The sequence below is a fragment of the Anticarsia gemmatalis genome, chromosome 26 (assembly GCF_050436995.1).
Source record: "Anticarsia gemmatalis isolate Benzon Research Colony breed Stoneville strain chromosome 26, ilAntGemm2 primary, whole genome shotgun sequence".
NCBI classification, from domain to species: Eukaryota; Metazoa; Arthropoda; class Insecta; order Lepidoptera; family Erebidae; genus Anticarsia; species Anticarsia gemmatalis.
In genome coordinates this window covers 6,876,110-6,901,030 of record NC_134770.1, presented here as the reverse complement: position 1 = coordinate 6,901,030, position 24,921 = coordinate 6,876,110, and the positions used below count along the sequence as shown (strand labels likewise).

The following is a 24,921-nucleotide window of genomic DNA, read 5'->3' as shown; positions in this document are numbered from 1 at the left end:
GTTTTGTCAGTCCTTCATGGTACTGGTGGTCTAAATTAAAAATGTAGGAGTATGCACTATAACATTGAAGAAAGGATTTTCTAACAGAATGAACACAGAATTAGGAAGATAGACAGGTGATTTTCGCTTTTCTAAAATGGTTAACTTGGATTTTTCCGTTTAATCTGGTAGAATTTTTGTTATCTTCAGCTTCTTAAAATCTTTCGTAGAACTTCTTTTGGTGAAAACTATTTCAATATCTGTTCAGTAGCAAAGAGACATGGCAGGTGACTTTTTCATTTTTTTATTAAACGTTCAAATAAGTTCGTTACTTTATTAATCATTTGAATTGTAATTGTAATAATAGTTACAGCGGGCACTGCGGCCATGTTGTAAATAAACAATAAAATTACACACTAATCGTTACATGTTGTCCGTTAGATAATAGCGACACGCGATAACGCGACACTAGTTACAGTTAATAACTATTTTATTGTAGCTGATTATACATTATATGCTTGTACATGACCAACTAATGATATTTAGTCGTATGTGATTGAAACTGACCAATTGCGAGGTTGTTTGTTTATAGCATGCAAATGTGTAATACTCAGGACATCTTGCCCCTTTAATCTCTCCCATAAGGTATCTAGAGGTGCAAGATTAAGGCTTTTCTGAGGTCCAGGCCTATGATGCCATTTCAAAGCACTTACTAAGAAATTCTTGATAGAATGGGTGAGAGACACAATCACGTTTCCTGACCAAGGATTCGAATCAACGACCTCTTGGCAGATTCCACATTCACAGCTAGAATCCTGCTATGCTAACCATAGTGCTTTACAGGTATTGATGCATTTTTTAAACGTTGTATTAAAACAAAATGATATTTGACACAATCAGAGGAGTCGAACTTAAACAAATCAAGTAGAATCCAGTTGCTTTTACTGTTTATTAGTTACCAAATACCTAGACTCCAGGGTCAATAGAAATATCCTCTGTCAGACATTCGGTATTACACATCGATAGTTCTTCGTAGCATATTGAACAATTGTGTCAATTGTCTTGCCTCTGCGCTACACATGACCATTCGCGAATTGATAATGTAGGTGAAGAGATGGAGTAACAATATTGGGATATGTTTCATATTTCAATATGATTCGTGTGACAGTCTTTGTCATTTGGGAGTCACCCTTGACTTCAGTTAAGTTCATAGTGAAATGGAGAATAGTTAAATTATTTCTAGTTATCATTGTTATTTTATTAAGAGTATACACAATCACACGTTTAACGAAATTTCTCTTGTTTAGATAGGTCTGTTGTTATAGGAGCTAAGTTTCTATCTATTTACATGACCAATTTCTTATTTCACTGTTATGTACTTGGAAATTAATCTTTAGTTTCTACTGCAAAAGTACTAGGGAAATTAAAGGCTTCGTGATTTGACATTTAGGCGTCAAGTGCGGCTGTCAAAAATTAACGAAAGTACCGAATAGAGATTCGTACTTTAAAAAAATGCGGATACGTATTTAGATGAATGCATAAAAATATGTTTCCGCCGGCTCCTAGACTATAGTAATTTGGTCAACTATGCGCTATTTGGTAGTATCGTCCCGGCATTGTTGTCGTTAAGTGATCAGCTGTACAGCCACTCACGAGTCAAAGTTGAGAAAACATATTTAATTTCTATCAGTGCCTCAAAAAAGCACATTAATTGGTAACAAATTCCTATAAATCACCTTGCTAATAGTGACCTGACAGGAGCCTTAGCAGTACTAGCTTGAAGTTGGCTCTTATGTTAAGATTACCTTTGGATAGTAAATAATACACACAGTCAAGCCAAGCTTAGGGAAATCTATGAGAGTAATGATAATTCATAAGCTTCCCAAAGACCTTGTATTACAAAATATAAAAAATTGAACTCGAAGGATAACGGGATTTTATCATTTCTGTGGTTCATTTGTAAGCTGTGAACAAAATTAAAATTAAATCATTTACCCCCGGTTTCTGAGGTACATTTAGCGGTAGTTTACGACTCAAACAGCTTTTTTTATACGAGTTTAAACGCTATTGAATAGATAAACTACCGCTAAATGTACTTCAGAAACCGGGAGTTATTCATTTAGGTTAAGTACTTACACTTATTTAGCCGATAAATACCGGTACATTTAACGTTGTAAATCGTTACCGCTAATTGAATAGATCCCACTAACCTTGCAGTGAGGTTTCTGTACATCATTAGTATCTCGACAAAAAAATCTTTCACGGCCATTCATTCACCTTTCCTACGTAAATCAAACTAATAATATAATAACATAACAACCGTATTGGTGTCTTCACGGTACAGTCGGAAGCAGTAATGCTTAGAATGTTCATTATTTTCATTGATTGCAACATTGATACTTATTATGTCTGTGTGTAAGTCTTGGTAAAAAACGACAAAACATGGAGACTAAAATTAGGCACTGGTCTTATTGGAATATCTAAAATTGTACTGATGTATTGACTTCCACAAGAGGAATGCTCAAGTTTAAGTTAAAGTAGGCAACTTTGTACCTCTGATGATGATTATTATGGAGTGAGAACAAAATTGTTGATTGAAACAAAAAGCATGTAAAATAATTCTTGCAAATGTGTCTTCTCTTCTTAAATCTACCAGCGTGCTGAACTTTACTTTAAAAAAGTCCCTAAAGCATTAGCTTATACATAAAAAATGTATGCTTAGTTCCGAGGATTTAATATTATGAATCTATAGAATGTTTAGGTGTTTTTGCCGTAGACTGTACGTATGTAAGCAGGACAATGTACAACGGTATTACAGACATTCCCACGAGTGAGTTAATTACTTTTATGGTTTATTAGTGAGGTAACTCGTGTGTTCCACGCTTAGATGTGCTTTTTAACAATGAAACTTGATGTAAAGGCGTTTTGTTTAGATTCTAGATGGTTTTGAACTTGGTCGTGAAATGTATTTTGTTTATATCTAACATACGATACAATCATGTATCTATATTTATCCGTGATTATATTCGTTTAATATAGTTTAAAGGACATTTAAGTATAAGTCCGAGTGATAAACTTTTCCAACCCTGGTTTCTGAGTAAATTTTGCGGTAGTATATCTATTCAATAGCGTTTTTTAAATGAGTTTAAACGCTATTGAATAGATAAATTACTGCTAAATGCACTCAGAAACCGGGGGTTAGTAGTTTTGCATTCATAAAATCACGTCATTTTACCAAAGAACACCACTTAGTACGTTCCCTACAAACTTCCCTTGCTTTATTCACGTCCATACATTTTGACACACATTTACTGCAACTTTATGCAGTACATTTCCGTTCATCCTTACAAACTTTCGCGTTTATTAACATTAAGTAGTATTTTATCACATAGTAGTAATGCCTTGCCGTTTCACCTGCGTTTATAGCAATTATTAGGTCGTAACATTAACTGAAGCAGTAAGATTCTAGATAGCCTATAGTCTTCTTCGTTAATGAGGCTTTCATACACCAAGATGTATTAAATATTCAAATTTCATAGATAGTGACTGCCACAGTGCAGTCGGTAGTGTATCCAACGTTTGATCAAGAAGTCTCTGGTCCGATTCCTGGGTTGGACTAAGTACTATAAGGTCTTTTTTGTAATTTTCTCGGTAGTTGTCCAAAGTGTGGTAATGTGCCCGGTAGATGGCAATAGACTCGTCCCGTTTTACATGGTATTGAAGTTTGTTAATGGCGAAACGTTGGTGTATTTTACATCTGCCTTTACTTTCGGGCAAAACAAGCGTGATATTATGTACATACAATGACATACTTATTCGCCATATAGGTATAAAAGAGACAAATAACAATGAATGATTATATAAATCCATACTTAATATTATAAATGCGAAAGTAACTCTGTCTGTCTGTCTGTCTGTTAGTCAATCACGCCTAAACTACTGAACCAATTTGCATTAAATTTGGTAAGGAGATATTTTGATACCCGAGAAAGGGCATAGCCTATTTTTTGTACCCCGGGAAAATGACGCAACCATGTGAAAATTCAGGTGGCGGGCGAAGTCGCGGGTAAAAGCTAGTAGATTATAATATAGATAGACTACAACTTGTTTAATAAAATAAAGCGTGTAGTCTTAATATAATTTAAAAGAGTCTATAAGTAATTGTAATCTACTGTACTTGATCTAGCAAGTCAGCCATCATTACCAATTAAAGTAACATGTATAGTACTCGTTTTTATAGACAATTCCAGTAAACAGGTGCGCGTAGTTTATTGAACTGCGTTAAGAAATAACTTGCTAATTGTTAGGGTTAACATTAAAATAATGGTAGTTATAGATATTTTAATAGATTTTTTATGAACGAAAACATAGTTATTTTGTATTTATTAATAACTAGCTAACCCGTGCGGCGTGCAACTTCGCTTGCTTTACAAGAGAGAATGGGTCATAATTTTCCCCGTTTTTGTAACATTTTTTACTAGTACTCTGCTCCTATTGGTCGTAGCGTGATCATATATAGCCTATAGCCTTCCTCGATAAATGGGCTATCTAACACTGAAAGAATTTTCAAATGGGACCAGTAGTCCCTGAGATTAGCGCTTTCAAACAAACAAACGAACAAACAAACTCTTCAGCTTTATAATATTAGTATAGTATAGATTGGCCCTGGATCAACGTGGAGAGAGATTGCACAAGATGGGGTATTTTGAAAGGAAAAAAGGGGAGGCCATTGCCCAGCTTTAGGACATAAAAGAAGGCTAAAGTAAAGAAGCCTTATGGTTTCTTGGTCAAAACTAAGAACATTGCGGTATACGATTGAGATTATTTTATTTCTTGAAGGTTTAACTTGTAAACAGTATTGCTTCAGTTATGTGTTATTGTTAACTGTAATTTTGATTACACATTGCTTAGAGAACTATAAAGTTTTAACTTCGTCTGTCGTTAAATAGGTCAAATAAGTATAGGAAAACTTGCTTAGTTTTTTTAAACTCCTTGGTATTTATTATGTTACCTTTGCTACAGGAAAAAAATAAATGATTCATTCACATCCAATCTTTGAATTCCAATTGCTCTCTGAGTCAATAAATTCAGGTTAAAAAACTTACTGACTAATATTATTTTGAATCTTACTTACGTCGAACTGTTAAATAAACAGTTTTAACCGTTAATATAAGTTTAAAAAGTCAATGACAAATCAGAACACCAAATAACCAAAAACAAACTTGTTTGGCGCTAAACTGCGCCCACGCATGCATACATTTGTACACTGTGGGTAGTTTGAAAATCTATACTAATATTATAACGCTGAAGAGTTTGTTTTTATGAACGCGCTAATCTCTGAAAGTACAGGTCCGATTTGAAAAATTCTTTCAGTGTTAGATGCCCATTTATCGAGGTAGGCTATAGGCAACACGCTACGACCAATAGGAGCAGAGTACCGGTAAAAAATGTTACAAAAACGGGGAACCTTTTGACCCATTCTCTTATGTGACGCAAGCGAAGTTGCGCGAGTCAGCTAGTTTAATATATGAATTTCGAACGCAGGTTTGTATTAAGAAAGTAATATTAGGTCAGTCTTGCGTTGGCGTTCTATGTGTTCGGACGTCTTTTATGGTTTGTTTAAATATTTATGGAAAGATATTAGTGTATTTTATTTGTTCAGTTATTGATATGGATCGTGTTGTTTTTTTTATAGTGTTTTGGGATTTTGATGGCTTTGATGACTTTATTTTGTTTTTATAGGTAGAAGTTTCATGTTTATTTATAAACTCCTTCTTAGAACTTTTACTATTGGATTATGCTGTGTTAAATAGCTCTATTTGTTCCAATAAAAATAACGTTGTGATGTTTTGTTTTTTTATTATTATTTTAAAGTGGAATTCAAAGATTTTTCCAAATCCAAAATTTACATTCTACCAATATCATAAGTGACATTTAAATCGCCTGTTTTCTGTGGTTCAAATATTTATTGACCCAAATAACAACACTTAACTATCCAATATATTATAGCCATATGTAATTCAGTTTGTAATTGAATCTACGAGCCTTTAAAAATGCTTCGGTAATTTAAAATTTGCCTCAAGTATTCCTTTTCTTTTATTGTTTTATACAGTACAGTTGGTATGTTGTTCCATAGTTTTTTGTATGAAGTTTTCCCTGGAATGTGATTACCCAGTGTCCTTGGTCGTAATACGTGATAGCTCGTGGTTTATTGTCAGTGGAGAACCGTGACTCGGCCGGGTGGGAAAAAAATGTGGGTGGTACAAAGGACAAGATGATGGAATAACGATATAAGTACTTGAAACTATTCGTGGTTGGTAACAGATTCAAATTAAAACTTATGTTCTTTAAAAATTACCTACGATTGTTATCCTGGTTGGTTGTTAATTGCCGTATTTTCGGCATTTTGATAATCCAGCTGCGTAAAAGTGAACCTTAATGAAAATTCAAGGATTTCAAACGAGTCAAGTAGGCTTACCATTAAATGTATAAAGATTCTGACATTCGGAACCCATTGAAAATGTAGACTGGTTCTAATTTAAATTAAACTAGGGTCAATTTTGTTAGTTTTTTCCCCTTTGCCTATTTAAATTCTCGTACTCGTCACAGCTGTGCAAAGGATGACATCCTTTTGAAATCAGCGAAAAATTCTAACTTGGAGCTTTAAAACTGCTTCCAATTCTTTGTCGCCGTAATATTACCTACGTCGTAGTATTACGGATCGTCATAAAACCCATTCAAGTTATAAGAAAATCATCTGCAAAAATACTGTAACAAACAATAAGGTCAGTTACTCTACCCAGCTGTCATACATATTCAATTGTCAACGACCGTGTAATTATTCTGTTTCAAGGTCGTTTGTTTAAATCATTTGTTTGAATCATTCCGGCTTCTCTGATTGATTCGTTTGTCATGTACTTGTCTGTTAATTGTCTGTTATCTTACGTATTGTTGTTGGGAACAGCTGTTTTACTGGCCTCGTTATTGACTGTCTATTTAGTATAGGATTTGAAGAAAATTTTTTTTTTAAATTGAGCGTTTCACTGGCGAATGCAAGCTGAAACGTGAAACAAAACGTTGATAAATATGCATAAATCCTGTGATTCTCCGTGAATAATTTTGGTAAGATACTTACCTACTTTAGAAATCTTTGAAAAACACAGAAATAGTAAAAAAAATAAAACCTTGGTTAGTACTCCATGCTCTTGCTGTATCAAAAAATATACATATATTATAAATTAAACTAGGATTCGAACCAATATGTAACAAAATACCTAGCAATACACACCAAAAATAATGCTCTCAACTTTCTGCACTCAAAGGCTAAACCTCTTAAACCTTGTACCATCCGTCGGTTCCGCGCCACTGGACCAGATGTAGCAGGCATCACTTCCACAACAAATGTCGCAAGAAACACCATGACACACCACACCCACCCACCACCTTATCACAACTCCATAAAGCCTAAATTCCAATACCACAACTTAAAATTAATATTGTCGAAGTATCACCATTGTTGGGAAAGGTTTTCCGAAGTCCCTTTTGTTAAGAAAGTATTGTTTGTTAGTAAATCCGATTAAAAAACCGTGTTGTTGAACTTTCTAGCCGTTGCAGAGGATGGATGGATGGTTCGTGCCGGTTTCAATAATTGGATGGATAAATGATGCAATGTTTTCTGTTGTTGCTGACTGTTAATTTCTTGTTTCTTACTTCGGTACTATTTCTTTGTTTGATTTCTGCAGTTTATCCCGATTTAGGCAGATTTTAAATTGAACTATATTTTGCTGAGATATTTAATAGTCTCATTTCTTCTTTTTTTTCTTATCATAAAGAAGTATGTATTTTCGTATTGACTACTCACGTACCAAACCTTGGGCTTATTACATACATTCTTCTTACATAAATATGTTTGTAAAATTGAATTGTTTTTCCTTTCAAATTGAAGAGTAAATCGATAACTGAAGCACCATCAATAATTATAATCGGCTTTATTTTAATATCTTAACGAACATTCGATGATATGTTCTTTAGCACAATTAACAAGTCAGTAGTATGGAGTATCGAGAGTTTGACTTGTAAAATTTACTATAAAAATAGTCCCAACTATGCCTGCAAGAGGCGCTGATCATATTTTCATGCAATGTTTCTCGATAGGACAATCATAATACCACAGCTATGTGGTTTTATGATAGTCGATAGTGGTAAAGAATCGCGCTACTTGTGCCAAATACTAAAGGATCCTTCTCTGAGCTGGACTGTATACAAATCTCTACGACACATTACACACTCCACATTCAAGAGTTGACTTCTTACCCCTCCCCCCAAAGGGCGTAGACCATCTTGTATACCATCTCCAGCTTCCCAGACGAGCAACAAACATCTCGGGGCGGTACTGATGTTTGTTTCGTGCGTAGATTGCATCTTATACGTGGGATAAGATGGCGTAGACTGGAGACTGCTTTTAGCGTGTAGATACGAAAATGTAAAATGGTTTGTGCGGCTTTTTGGATATAATTTAGAGAAGTAGAAAATATTTGAAGAGTACGAATTTCAAAAAAGATCTTTGCACTAGTCTGAACTAGCCCGATGAAAATGATTTGAAAAGTGTTGTAGAATAATATCAGCCTTTTTTTAATTTCGATGAAACGAATTCGAACTGTAACTTAGTCATATTCTTAATGAAGAAAATTCAAATTAGATCAAAAATATATTTGGTGCTCATTGATAATCGTTAAGTTCTAAAAGGCTCCTAGGTATAAGTGAATGACTTTATGCTTAGCAACTTGTTTTAAGTATTATTTGATGATAATTGACATTTAAAACTGTCCGTTGCTACCCACATTTTATTTCATGTTACTTAAAATTGGATATAATATTAAAGTTCAAGCTAAAGTATATGGTGTTGTCATGCGTCATACGTAGAAATTCGGATAAACGGACTTTTTGGAAATGCCAGTATGGCGCCTCTGCTGACTCATATATTCCTTGTTAGGCGATGAATCATAAATTATAATCCTTATTTGGATCAAGCTCTTAATTATGGACAAATATTTTTGTAGCTAATTCTAAAAGGTGAATGGACTTTGTCTAGAAAGGTAGGCAAGGATGACGGCACTAAGAAATAAATAAATAGAGATTGTTTCTTTTTTCATTAGTAACAGAATAACATAGGACTTCAAGGCCTAACCCCTCCCCCGTTTGAGAGGAGACCCTTGCCCAGCAGTGGGACAGTTACGGGTAAAAAAAACCTTAATGTTTTATTTAGGTTTCATGTAGCAATAAAATTGACAAAACGGTATGCTTTTGTGGCGAATCTATAGTATAATATGTGTTCTGTAATATAGGGATTCCCACAAATAAATTGTACAAATGTTTTAATTGTAAAACAATCGCATTATTCTGTTTCCATATGATAAGAACTGTAGTTATTTTACATATCTGAGTCATAATGCTATATTCAAACATTTGGTGTAGTTACTTATATTAAATAGAAGACAAATATTGTGTGGTTATCCCCTCTTCCCTGTTAATATTATAAACGCGAAAGTTACTCTTCCTGTAAGCTCTCTGCTTCATTCATAAACACAAAAACAATGCTTATAGATAGTTTGAGACTTGAGAAAGGACATAGTATAATTTTTATCCTGGAATAGTCTGTATCGCTTTTAAGGTTAAACTATTGAATCAGTTTTAAAACAAATTTTGCGTAGAGAATTAGAGAAAAATATGAACTACTTTATTTTTCGGAAATCGACTTAAGGCGGCTAAAGTAACTGAAACTTTGTAAGCGAACAGAGTCGCGTTAATCAACTAGTCAATGTCGATCGAAAGTTTGTTTCTGCACCATTAGCCTTCACTTTCATACGTGAACGATCTGCTACTAATTATCTATTATAATTACGTGTTATGATTTAATTGGCACATGCGTGAATGTAATTGTAACGAATGATGGAGTGGTTGATGAATGAGTCGCTTTGAAGAGAATGAGGTTTTTGTTGTATGGACTATTTCGTTTGCAAGATATGCGTGATGCGGACTAGTTTGAAGTTAAGATGTGTACTAAATAAGAGTCTGTATGTAACAAACGTACATACATAAACTCGGCACAGTACGCAGACACCAAAGAACGCCACTTAGTACGATCTTTACAAACTTCCCTTGCCTCATTCGCATCCATGCATCTTGTTATACAAGACCGTCGGTTACGAAATGTACCTAATTGTAAAATAATAATAAATTCCATGGTAAGCGTAATCAACCATAAATGTATATAGTCTAAGATCCCGCTATACAACCTTCACCGAGCTGGTTAAGGGATGAAATATATTTTTTATCAAAAAAATATGTTGATAAATATATTGTGGATGGCCTTAAATTTGACCTTCACTAAGAAGCTTTATAGCCTGGCACCTCTGAATGACACCCTCATTTCCATAGTATAACAACCCTTTCCCGAAAGACATGAAAATTGCATCAAGAGTCAACATAGTTGCAAATTATTCAGAATGAGGTTTCAGTTTCAGCGAAGTTGCACGTGTAGCGCTAGATTACAATAGGTTACTATGTTATATACAAATTTACTGTGTCACGTGTAACAAACTCTCATCGTAATAACATATTGATGTATTAATTTGTTAGTAAGTAAGCAAATAGCCTTACTTGATATGACGGCTTAAATGGGACAGTAGTTAAAGTGGTCCCCTCGCCTTTACCCGTGTCGGGAGATCGTAAGTTCGAGTCGCACATGGACCAAATGTTCGTGCCATCCACCAAAAGTTGTTATGGGTCTGGTTGTTCTTTGTGTTCGTTGATTGTATGTTTGTAAAAGTCTCCGCGACACAAGAGCAATTCCTAGTGCGAGAGTTGACTTTTCAAACAAAAAATAAGTAGTATAAAATAAGTAGTTCTTATTTAAATTTGATGTTATTAATACATTTATTTAATATTATTATGTGGGTGAAATACACCTTTGCCTTAGCCCTTCTTAGAGATAAAGATCTTATTATGCAATGCATCTTTTGTTCTCATTATGGTTATATTAAGAAACCATAGATTAATCTCGTGTTGTGGGTGGACGTGAACATCCCACGGTTACTTTCGATAGGTCAGTCTGTTTATGGTGTTCTGTGCTGGGGAAGTTAAGCAATCGTTGCCAAGGTTTGTTTGTGGATTGGTCTGTTGCTTTTTTATTGAGATGTTAATTATTGATTGTGTAGGTAAGTGTTTAATCACTGTAGAGATTTTGGTTCGTTTCAAATACTTTGAATTATATACTTCATTTCACTCACGATTATAAAGATGTTCTGTTTTAATTTCTTTTACATTTGTCTAATTGATTAGATTTGAATGGCTTTACGTTGATATCAGTAGTAGAGATCTACGAAGTCTCAACCATAAGTTTGAATGTTTTAATTCATTTTATAATACTTATAATTTCGTAACTGGTTCTTTGAGTTTATGAAGCTAAAATTATTTATTTATTTATTTATTTCAAACTTTATATACAGGGCTGTATAAAGGCGGACTTAATGCCAGGGGCATTTTCTGCCAGTCTACCTTGGGGTGATGCAGAGATTTTTATGAAGGTGTTAAAAAGAGGAAGGAGAGTGAGTTGAGAAAGGGTTATTATTATTGAAATTATCTCATTACAAATTCGTTTGTGTGTAGTGACATTTTTTATTTACGCGAGCTCCCATGTTGTGTTCCGCCGGATGACGGCCGGCTTGTTTTTTAACGACTGTCGCTATATTAACGGAGTTTAGTCATAGATTTTGTTTTAGAATTTCTACGTATGGATTCATTTGCATATTTTTTTTAATTGGAAGCAGGACGTGTCATAACTTCTTGTAATAAATAATATATCGCTATTGATAAGCACCTTTCTGAAAAAAATAATTTAACGCATGAATGTGCCACTGCTGGGCAAGGGTCTCCTCCCGTAATGAGGGAGAGGTTAGGCCTTGAGTCCGCCACGCTGGCCAATTGCGGGTTGGGGACTTTGCATACCTTGAAGAACTGTTCTAAAGAACACTCAGGCATGCAAGGTTGCATCTTGATGTTTTCCTTCACCGTTGGAACAAGTGATACTTACTTATTTCTAAAGTTAAATAACTTCGGATAGTCGTTTGTGGCTTGCCTCAGGTTTGAACATGCAACCACTTGAATGGGAGGTGCCAACTTATACTTCTCGACTATCACTGCTCCCTTTTGAAAAGTAACGAAAATATAACATCATAAAGCTGTCGTTATCATTGAATATGAGTCAGTACCTCACGAAACCTTGCAATTCATTGAACGTAACATCAGTAGGGATCAAAGTTTCAGCGAGGGTACCAATGAAACTCGAATGTCGCGATGTCAGTGCACTAATTGTGCTCCAATGGGGGCCGCGATTGCCTCCTTCCTGCTAACTAACGCACGTCCGGTTTATAATTGTGACACGTTATTGCACTATCGAGATGATACGATAAAAACAACTTGTAGTTTCCTGTCGAGAAATAATGGTAGTGAGTTTTTGATTACTTGGATGTAGATCTGTGTTTTTTTTGGGGATATATTATTTTGTAATAATTTAGCTTTTTCTTTGTTTAGTAGTTATCGTCTTTACAGATATTTTTTGTTCGAATATAGAATTTTCGCAAATTCAATGCTAAAGGCATATAAGTTCATACAAGATAGTAGGTGTAATTATCTTTTTTTTCTACCCACCCCCTAGTAAGACGCAGACGTAAAGCTGAATTAAAATATCTGCAATGTACTAAATAAGTAACTAACAATGTGAGTTTCATATCAAGTGCCGCTGGTCTTTGCCTAAGGGAAGAATGTGTAATTTTATGTTTGTATGTATCAAACAAGACTTTACCGTTAAAAACAAAACAAAACATAATCCAAAATCAATAACACTCAAACATACATCCACAAACTCGATACATCTATATAGACATAATCTGTGAGGTGAGTGGGAGCAAAAATTGTACCGTCTAGACCCCAGACAGATCGATATCACCACGTCTGCTCACCCTGTATAATGAACAGTGAACACCCTGTATTGTACCGTATGTTTGTTTCGCGGTGATTGGTTGGGAATTAAACGGTGTTTTGTCTCTTTCCCTCCAAAGGGAGAGGGATGGTGAATTCAATTAATTGATGTTTTGTTTTTTTTTCGGGTGTAGGGATGGATGCTGTTTGTTTATGCTTTTATGAAGTCGTTACGGTAAAATTTGGTAATGGTACAGTTTGACATTGAAATTAGTAACGGAATTCTATTTATTGGACAGATTTTTCGGTTTTCTTTCTTTTTAAACTCGTATACAGCATTATCGCCAAATCTATGTCAATAATGAATCACAGAAATGAAAAGGTACGCGCATAACTTTTGAACAACTAAACCATAAAGGATAGGTTTTCTTTTAGCCAGTTGCACTCACCAGTCGGTAAACGATCTGTGAATTAAGGGACCCTTGGCGCGGTCATTCAAAAGATGGGTGACCGCACAGTGCTTTTTAAACTGGGCGTCTCCGTGATTCGGAGGGCACGTAAAAAGTCGGTCCCGATTGTTGTAAATTAAGATAACGGCAACTTTGACACTAGATTGACTACTAATCATACGAAAAGAAAAGAAAGAAGAAACTGACGGGAAAAGGTTTGGTTGGATAGTCTGTCTTCAACAAACTCTTCCACGTTTCCATATTATTTTCTTGTGTGACCGTCATTACCGTCGCATCCTACGTCAACGCTCGCTAATTGCGGTTCAATGGGAGCACGCGATTGCTGCCTTCCTGCTTACACCACTTAGTACACCTACGGATGATGTTCTCAACTGACACATTCTTTACGTTTAATAAGGTTAAGTGTAGAAGAAATTGTTATTTTCTTAATTATTAATATAATAATTAAGAGGCAAGGGCTGTCTGTAAGGATGGTATCCTGTGGTGTTCTTTGGTCTCTACCTACCCCTATGAGAAAAGGCGTGGTATTGTGTGTATGTATAGTTATAATTTTCGGTGGAATAACGATAAAGTAGTGAAAGAAGACAGGTCGATAAAAGAAATGGTTTATCATAATCTACAGTACAATTCTTTTCACTATTAATTGGCTGTAATAAAGTTTTGAGATATGCTAATATTGATATTGACCGATAACCGTTATCTTACAACGCACTATACAACTATTTGTTAACCCATGATGACCCTTACAAAGCCACAAACAAAATCCTGACCCATTTGCCACGCACTTATAAAGAAAACAATCAACATGAAACAATGGTGTTCAGACGTCACCACGCTACAGCTCCTCGAAGTACTATCTACGTCATATTCAATACCTATTGTTACGAGATCTTTCCATCTAGGTGTGAGGAGAGATTTACATAATTGATCGTGTTATGATAGAGGGCAAGAGACAGGAGGTGTTCAGGTGTAAAGTGTTTTATTTGTGCTGCATATTTAGTTATTGGCAAGGGTGTCTGGAACTCTGCATGTACAGTCTTAGGGAGCCTATGTTTTGTATCCAGCCATAAATTCACAATTCAGACTCTGACATCTTCGATTACTTAAAAATTTTGTTTGGATTTCGTTGCTAAATATGAGTTTTAAAGAGATACTCTACTGTAACACTTTTAACACGCTATCCATCTATGAAGTGTCCGCCAAAGGCTGCTTAGCTGATGAAACGTAGGATGGTTGATGAGAAATTCATTATTGGTTATTATTGGCACCTAGGGAGCTACAGAAACCTTCCATTTTCAGTCTTACATATCCATCTCAGACCAAAGTCCCTCTCCCCACTCGTTTTCTATATGCCAATATTTAAAAATAAATATGTACTACTATCTTACCGCCCGTGGCTTTCGCCCGCGTTGAATTTAACCCACTTCGGAGAACAATTTCCAAAAATCCTCTTTTTGAGCTCCTCTACACTTCCTAAAGAATCTTCATTCCGACTTTCTACGATCATTAGTTTTGGCAGTGCGTTGTCCTGTTGTCCACCAGTCAGTTAGTCTCTCAGTTACGGAAGAGTTTTGTAAACATATTTAAATAGATTGATCTTCAAATAACAAACTCCCAACGAACAATATAATAATAATGTGTTGTTCGTTATCATGGCCGCTACTCTTGCTACATACACTTCCGCGCGTTGCTATCGTTACCAACCCCGTTATGTTATATGATACCACTCGTAGCGATGTGTTTATAACTGTTGTGACTAACTACCTAACAGCTGGTAGCCAGCACTTGATAAATGTAAGATATTATGAAGAAAACTGCGTTGTTTAAGGTTTTTAGAAACTTTTATTAAGCCATCGTCACCTGTCTCTTGGCAAAAGCTTTAGAGCTGTTATCCCTTGTTCTTCTGTTACAGGGGTGCGAAAAGGACTAAGTAATTATTATTTAACCGGACAATATCAGTTAGACACTTCCCTCTTATTCATAAACACACTATAAACCTATTTAAGTTAAAAAGCTACTATAACATGTTTTCCCTTTTTCATTTCGTTAAGGAGTGAAAGAAACAAAACCCTTTATAAGCCTTTCATAGCTTTTCTTATAAATCCTTATGTAGTTCCTTACGTAATTAATAAGGTAGTTATTATTTAGAAAAACGGTAGGCGGTGAGATGACTACATTGTTTTATAACATGGTTTTTCAAGAATCACTTGTATAATTCATAAAACAATTTGAGTAGTCACATTATCACCTGACCGGGTTCACGTCGCCCCACTTTGCTATCAATGCGTAAACAAATGTTATGCGTTACATTTACTTGACTACTTGCTTTTATCTACGTTTTGTATTTGTTTTAACATGTTAATTACTGTTTACATTACTTGCTACTAATTGGAAGTTCAGTTTGAACTGTTTAACGGATTTTTTACTTGATAATTCATTTTGTTGTCTAAGAAAACATTGTTTAATGTATTGGATGATTTTATAAGCATTACAATATTTGCGTCAAATGTGCGAATGTGTGTGGGTGCAAACTGTAAATTTATAAAGCCAATCGCTTTAAAAAAATTACAGTATAGCCTTATTAAGCCAGATTGTTTTGATTTCCTACTGTGTAGTGATTTTTCGTCTCTTTCTGGCTGCTTAGTTAGTCTCTTTCTTCTATGGCAAACTCCAGTAAAGTCCTTTAAGCCTAGAGTCTTTTAGTACGATTACATATTGATTACATATCGATTGTAACGGGATCTGCAATGTTCTTAAATTCGTATAGACCCTTGCATGCCCAAGAGCGTTTTAACACAGTTCTTGATGGAATACAAGGTCGACAATTCACACCTACCCAGTATCATATGGTGGACTCAATTTCTAACCCATCTTATCACGGGAAGAGACCCGTGCCCAGCAGTGGGACAGTACTGCCTTATAAATTTTGTGGCATCGTTCTTTAGTTCATACGAATGGTGAACGTGTTTTTAAAAAATATCCTTATTAACTTTATCCTTGCAATCACTGACACATAAAAATACCTCACATTTCTGCTACATCATAAGTTCTGAGATTAAATACAGCTGCCTATATCCTTATATTTATTAAATATCTCTCCATATGACGTGGAAATGTGTTTATATTGTAAATGAATCACTTCCTAGTGCCACACCTACTTAAATGTTTTGATATAGATAATTCTTTTATCGCGATTACCTATAAATATGATTACGTGTGTTCGTGGGAATATCATTCATACTATTCTTTATATTATAAATGTGAAAATCTTTGTCATAGCTGAACCACTGAATTGGTCTCGATGTAACGTAATTTAAACATAGTTCAGCATCTTAGTTCAAATATTGACAAACCATTATATAAATCATTTTTCATTTGCCACATTTTATGACCCCTTTACCACTATCTATAAAGAGAAACAATGTGAAAAACTATCCATACATCATATGACGAATGTTATATCCGAAGGTGTAGGCAGAAATGTATGAAATACACCCGCGTTTCACTATTAACAATGTTAGTCTTATGTAATAGGGGGCGAGCCTTTTGCCATTTGTCAGGCACGTTACCAAAGGACTCACTCGTCTATCAATAACTATTCTTGCAAAGTCCCCAATCGTCACTTTTTTGGTGAGATATTATTTATGCTACATTTCGTCATACTTGATAGAACATTCCATTAACCTAGCAATTAAATATTCTCGATGAGCGATTACTGCGAAATTTTGAGGTTAAACGAACAGTTTTGCGTTACAAATGTTACAATACAATTCTTTTCATAATCATTGATTTTAAAAGTGCTTACTTTTTGCATTACAAAGTATTCTCTCAATTATAATTATTTTCGATATAATATGACTCCAGCCATAATTCCATCAGGTGGAGTCTAAAGTTCCTTAGGAGGAAATAATTAAGTTATATCAGGTAAAGAGGTAGAGGTAGTTAGAGGAGTTGCTGAAATATACGGAGGAGACCCTTTCAAAGCTAAACGACATTAGTTTTAAACAGGTTTTCAATAAAATTGTTATACTATTACGATATACTTGATACAACTTTGCAAATAACTCCATTCAAAATACACTAGACTTCTCTATAACAATTTCTACTCCAGCAAGAATATTTGTAATTAATATTAATGAAAGCTCTCCCGTAACTGACACGCTCGTCTCAATGTACAGCAATTAGTGAGACGCAACAAATCTTTGTCTATTGCTCTTATTGCGATGATAGTGTTTCGTAGAACTAGGAATTGAGTAAGGTGTAATATGTATTTTTAGATACGAAGTCGCAAAATATTCAAATACTAGCTGACCCGCGCAACTTCGCTAGCGTCACATAAGTTTTTTACTGGTACTTTGCTCCTATTGGTCGTAGCGTGATGATATATAGCCTATAGCCTTCCTCGATAAATGGGCTATCTAACACTGAAAGAATTTTTCAAATCGGACCAGTAGCTCCTGAGATTAGCGCGTTCAAACAAACAAACATACAAACAATCAAACAAACAAACTCTTCAGCTTTATAATATTAGTATAGATTAGTATTGATTTTGTTAAACTAACGAAAGTACTGGATATCCACAGACATTTGTTGGGAAGTGCAAAGAGGCAGGCTAAAACAGTCTTCTTCTTATCGTATGGTTAGTGATCAAACCTAGTGTCAAAGTTGTTTATGCCGCCTGAAGGCCTTTCACGTGGCTTAAAGATTGGAAATAATCAAGCTTCTTTTGTAGGATACTAAAGTAAATAATGTATTTCTGCCGTCAGTAATGACAGATTGTATTTGTTCTATATTTTCATTATTAATTTAGGCGTGTGCTATTGCTTGGTATATTCTTGGTAAATTCTCACAACATTTTAGTGTCCTTATTTTAGTCATATTAAGTTGTATCCAAGCTGGGCTTAGCCGCGTTCCGGAGCACTAGTAAGAACTTAGTCCAAGTTTAAACTGCTAAGCCGATGCAAAAGTCTTAGAACTTAGTCCTAGTTCACAACCTAGCGTCAACATTGAATCCAAGTTGTCTCATCTATAGAAGAAAAAAATACGTTTAGTTGTTCTACTTTAATATGTATAATTTTATTTGTGATTCGATGCCTATTTTACACGAAGGTTTACACAAAGATATATGTTATACACCCCCGTTTCGCGTACAATTTTAATCCCTTGTCACAGAAGACAAGCCTATTGCCATATTTGCAATATACCGGGCACGTTACCAAACTCCAAACTTTTATTAAGAAAGCATGTTGCTCGACTCGGGAATCTTATCCCAGATCTCGTGATCAGCAGTCGTACACTTATACGTACAATATATTATAAACAGTGCAAAATACTAACTAAAGAAAATGAAATTAATATTGCAACTACTCTTACTTGACATATGACGTCAGCTCTCATTCCGGCTAATTCTATTGTTATAACACTTACGTCTAGATCTCCGTGATAAACTCCATTACACAATAGATATTTAATTAATTAGATATAATATCCTGTCTTTATCTCCACTTGTAATGTTTGACAATTGACAAATTTGGTTTATGTAAGAAGACTGTTGACGAAAGTGCGTAACAGATGGCACAATGTTTTCAATATTTAAACATTAGCAAAATACCTATATAATGATAATTAATTTAAGACTTCTTCGCTTGCGAGACTTGCCCAGCAGTGGGACAGTCAGGGTTTACTTTTCAGAATTTTTAGAAGTATCTATGCAAGATAGGTTCTTCAGATCTTATTAAATGAATGTTACTTTCTACCTAAATAAATACTATTTTAGCGCACTAACTATGTACAAGAAATAATTTTCACGTTCCATACATCTTAATTACATAATGTATGGTGAAAATACCGGAATACACAAAGGCCAATGTTTTCATAAATCGCTTTCAATTCAATATCAGCTGTGTTTTGACCTATTGCATCCAATATGTGAACTAAGCCATACGTATATATGCACTAACGCCAGACTTCTTATAAAAACCAACACCACTGCAACAAAGTATAAAATTACTACTTTCCCACCCAGTAACACTGCACTAGTTTTACAATAACCCACTAACTGAGCAAAAACATCACCCTACATTAACATACAATTATAAACCTTATTATGTTGAAATAAAGTCCATACAAACGCATACAGGATCGTTGTGTTACATTTGATCGATCAATGTCCCTTCGATTTTGTAAAAAACTTAGAACTCTTATGTACATAAGAATAAGGTTGTTAATTGTATGTGTCTCTCAGTTATCTGTATCGGATGTCAAGTAAGATAACGGATGAGGTTCAGTGTTCGAGTCAGTTTGACAACTGTGTCAGTACGACGGCGAACGCATGCGCGGGCGCACGTCCTTTGCTACCGCGCCGCTAGTGTCGCTACGTCCCGATATTTTCCTCGTCATTTAATACCACGGTCTTTGTGTGTGAAAAAATGTTTATCGAATAATTTCTAGGTCGGAATATTTAGTTCATTGTGATTGTGAATTAACTGTGATAAATAACATTCCAAGATGAGACGCGTGAAGATGAATATAGACCCAGATTTAGGTGATCTAGAAGAAATGCTTGCTCACGTGCAAAATCAATTAGAACACGAAATTGATTTGGAGAAGGAGAGGGAGAACAAAATGCCGTCCATAATGAACGTGCAAGAGTCTCCGAAGATGGCGAAAAGGACTTCTTCTTTCAACAGAAGTGATAGTTTTGATTTCCGAAGACCAGCTCCGAGACCACCTCCTCCCAGGACTGATTCTGGAAGCCTTTCTTTAAACGGCACTTATGGGGAATACAGAAATGGTAACGACGGTTATAAAAGCGAAGAATACTGTCAGCCAGAGACCAATGGCAAGTTCAAAGGGTCCCAAACCAGTTTGAAGTCTGATGAAGGGTCTCAAACTTCGTTCCAGTCTTTTCGCTCTGAACCTATGCAGCGGCAGTCCATGTTGAGTTTGCAAGAGAAGCGAGGGTCTTACGCTTCTTTAAATGGAAGGTCCAGGACTGCTACTCTGCCTCGAGGATATGGCTCCACGAGAGAAAAGACTAAGGAAAAGAATTGGGAAGAATATTGGGCTAAGTAAGTACTAAGTTTAAGTGTTTAACCGCCGGTTTTGATAACAAAATTGCGGAATTTATAGCTATCGTAGTTAAAGGTTAAAAAGGTCTGTGTTATATTTGATAAGTAACGCGTATAATAGTGTTTATGATCTAAAGATGAAATTGATTTAGTTCCAAATAAGTTCCGTGATTTTGTGCTAAAAAATAGCGGTATCATAATATAAATATGGGTACTTGTTTGAGCTTTCTATTGATCTGAAATTTTCTTAATTTCGGAGAATTTTGTGCAACCATAAGTGAGTCAAATCTTCAAAACTTAAATATCTGTTCTTGTGTGTCATGAATATTGTCCAGCCATCAATAGAAAGGAAATATTGTACTATATTCATACTATAGTATATAATTTCTTTAAATGCTTGCGATACGCTAAAGCAAGCATTCGAAGCTACGCGCTGCATGCGAATGATATTCAATGTTATGTAATGATGATCTCGTTTTCATTAACATTGACACCGTGTCATGTCTCTTGACATATTTGTAACCACACGTGTCTTGTTTTATGTATGTTTGTATGTATGAAGTAGTGGTTAAGGCCTACTGTGTGTCAGGCTTAGTGTCAAGGCAGTGATTTATTTTATTTCATTAATTAAATAAATATCGTTATAACAGTTATTTAGTAGATGTCCCACAAAACTACGGTTGCAGTTTGACTGTAGGATCGAATAATAATATGACAATAACTATAATTAATTATATGTTACTTGGAGATAATTATTTGATACTTTAGTTCAATAGTTGGTGATTTTGTGAAGTCGGGAATCGTTTTTAATTAAAAATAAGGAGTTGGTTTTTGGTCTACAGTCTAAATATGACCGATATAAGCTCAAAACCCCGGATTAAAACAACGTATTTTTGGAGTGTATATATGTGTGTAGTTTATTGTAATTATTGATGTTTTACATTGAAGAATAGTAGCTTATTAGTCAGTTTATGATGTATCGTTTATCTTGCATGCAGTTGATTGCCAGAATTTGCTTTATAACTTTTTTACTGTTTTGAAAACAATAGCGAGAACGCGGCCGACTTTTCCGTGCTCTACGATGCACGAAGACGCTCCGTTTAAATACCAATTAATAGCGTGTAATCTGTTGGCTAAAGATAACTTAAATAGTGGCCATTCAACTGTATATAAGTACATTTTACATAGATACTTACAGGCTTAGTCATTGTCAAACCTTTCGAACAGGAAGAGCCGTGATTTTACACCCTTTTTAACCGACTTAAAAATAAGAGGAGGTTTACAATTCGACTGCATTTTTTCTGTTTGTTATACTTAATTTTACCCCCGATTTCTGTGAGACGAACAAAACGTAATACTTTCATTATATTTAAAAATTCATTCCTAATTTTCTCGCCAAAGGGTAGCCGACATTTTTTTAATCCTTTTTGTTCTTACACGTGGTAGTTTTACAAACAAAAAAGGTTTTATTCTCGGAACTGAATAGTTTTTTGTGTACCAGGTTAATGACCTTATTGTAGGCTGGTTACGGTGTGTCCGTATTTTAACTAATTATTTATAGTTCATTTTGTCGTTATTCTTTAAGGTAAATGCTTATTTAATTACTAACTACTTGGTATATTTTGCGGTGTAATATTTACTTTGTAGGTAGAATTAAGTTATTTTAAAATAACGTATATGGTAGAGCTTTTTTTATGGTGTTTTCATGATATACGGGTGTGATACAACCCTCATTCGTCTAGTTAGGTTTATTATAGTTATTTTTATAGAATAATGAGTTGTTAACTTATCACATGTATAACAAACCTAAATATAATTCATGTGTAAGAAATGAACTATTTTTACGATACTGTACTTTTGTTAATACATGGTTGATTAGCAGTCAAAATAATGCAACCTGAAATAAATACTGCATTATATCGTAATTCGGCTCAAATAAGTAGGGAGCTTCAAAATGCACGAATTATCTTTATCATAAATAATAATTCTCTGAATTTCCAATATAAAGTCGCTGTAGCAAGCATCCCGACGTCAGTTGCATAAGACTGTAAGTCATTGATGCCTGCCGCGCACCTTGCAAGCTAGGCGTAATAATAAGGTTCAAGTCAAACCAGGTTAAAATGTCGGTTACAAAATAAAAAGGATATTACAATTAATTACAAAAGTAATCATCTTAATTATATTTTTTATCGATATAACATGAACGATTATAATTTAAAGAAATCAGCTTTATTACTGGAACACGTTATTGTATTGAGCAAGATCCTTTTATTGGAAGGAAGTATTCATTAATACATACAAGTTTGAAGAAGGAAATTGAAAGAGAAATAGATTTACAATGAGGTTTGTGCACGCACGGTGATGTAAATAAATTTGCATATACCTCGCTGGTAGATGGAATTGACTGTGTCTGGTCTAACAGGTGATTTCGGATTAGTTTGATGTATATCGTGGATATGTATGTAGATGCCTGTAGACTTGTTTATTTCACTTTAATAATGAGAAAGATGAGAAGATGTATGGAAGTGAATGAGGCAAGGGTGGATGGTACCAAATGCATTCTTTGGTCTCTGTCAAATGAGAAATCTGTTGGGAAGAGGATTATCTTTGGAACAAGTGAACGTGTTTGAAAATGTCTTTTGTTTGTACACAACGATAATAAATCATCAATATCGATTAAAAAAAATATAAATAAGTATACTTGGTCTGTAATTTATTCCAAGTTTGTACAATTCTAGATAGATGAAATGCATTGGTTTGGTAGCAAAAATCTTAGCTTCTGCAATTATCCTGATACTTAAACATCAATTTTAAAATTCTATATCCTTGTAAACTATATAAACTATACCTACAAGTTATTGGCTATCCATCAAGGAAACTAAGGGGAAATACATAAGCAATGACGTCCGCACGTATGTCTATACCAAGGTTTATACATAAGCTGTCTATGTACTTCGTCCTTGTATAGCCAATAATATTATGTGGTTAGCGGTTTGCAATTAAACGACCCTGTAGCGTAAATTACAATATGATGGTCGTCGGTGAAATGGTCTATTGCTTTTACCTGTAAAGAACTAAACTTCAATTGCTTTGTTTATTACTCCCAAATGTCATTTTAAAATGTCAGTTAAATTATTTGAAAATATGATTGAGTGCCTTTAGTTTGTTTTTTAAGCAAACATATTCAAATGTTCAACCTACATTTTCTGCTGAAATCCAGATTTTGAAATAATGTTTACTCGTATGATATAGATACAGAAAAAAGGATGTTTAATTAAGGTATTTAGGAGACAAAAGAAAAATCAAGGCATTTTGTAGCAAGTGCCATTCGTTGGCGTCTGCCTACCCCCAAGGAAAAAGGCATAATTTTAAGCTTGTATGTATAAAAACTCCTTGGTATTACCATAGAAAAGGCAGTAAATTAATATAGAGTTTAGTATATAAAGTTATTGTTGTAATAAAGTTGCTAATAAATGGCTAGTTAGTATGTTCACATGATCTCTAAGGACCGATTATTCACTTGTAGTCATTAGTTAATATTCCTATTGTGTTATCCATTACATTATGTTAATCGTTGACATACATTACAGGTAGATATTGTGCGTAATTTACCCATTTTGTGCAAATACTATAAGTAATAGGTAGCGATAATATAATACAGTAGTTATTAGTTGATTTGTGGTTCAATAAATCGGTTTCCAGTTATTAAAATTTTATATTTATAATTACTAATTAAATAATACTTATTGTTGGTATAAATGAGCTGGATTCAGCTCTTAATTCTAAATCTGTTAGCTACCCCAGTAAAGGTACTGGCTCAGATTGTTATATGGGAATTCCCTAGCACTCAAATAAAATAGGCGTGTGTTTCAATCTATGCCCTCCGCAATGGTAATGCTTCGAACTTAAAACTCGTAGGGCTATAGGGCTATTTTTCGACAACTTAATTAGTCATCACCATATAATTTTTTCTGCTAAGTACACAAAACCGAACTACAGTATGTTTAACTTTCTCTTAATCCCCATGCATATAGAATGCTATCTCTTAGGTACTATAGTTTATTCATATGTTTTTTGAAAAATAGCTCGGTAGAGAATCACTTTGAACTTTAAAGTGAATAATAATTATATAACTGTTTAAACTACCTATAATTATGTTAAATGATTATAAGGTAAAATGTACAAATCTGTAAATTGAATCATTTAATAAAAGGTAAATTATTATAATTATTACTCATGGACTCGTCATAGTATATTATTAAATATCCTTATAGAAATTTCCAGTATGTTCCCTTTATATTCGTATTATGACTGTTTATTTAATAATAGTCGATTGACTTTATTTGGGTATTGTTATGTCCCGCAATTGGTATATAATATATATGATAAATCATTCATTTATACGTTAACGTTAGTCATTTTTG

General features: G+C 34.4%; 1 protein-coding gene across 2 annotated transcripts in view; it reads left to right on the top strand.

The window, feature by feature from the left end:
* Window positions 1–24,921, top strand: part of ena (ENAH actin regulator enabled) — a 66,636-nt gene that overhangs the window by 5,228 nt on the left and 36,487 nt on the right. For both annotated transcript variants that reach the window (XM_076131852.1, XM_076131851.1), the window contains exon 2: window positions 19,878–20,497. In XM_076131852.1, coding sequence (XP_075987967.1) covers window positions 19,935–20,497 — 563 coding nt within the window. In that variant the 5' untranslated portion in view covers window positions 19,878–19,934. The remainder of the gene's footprint in view (window positions 1–19,877; window positions 20,498–24,921) is intronic.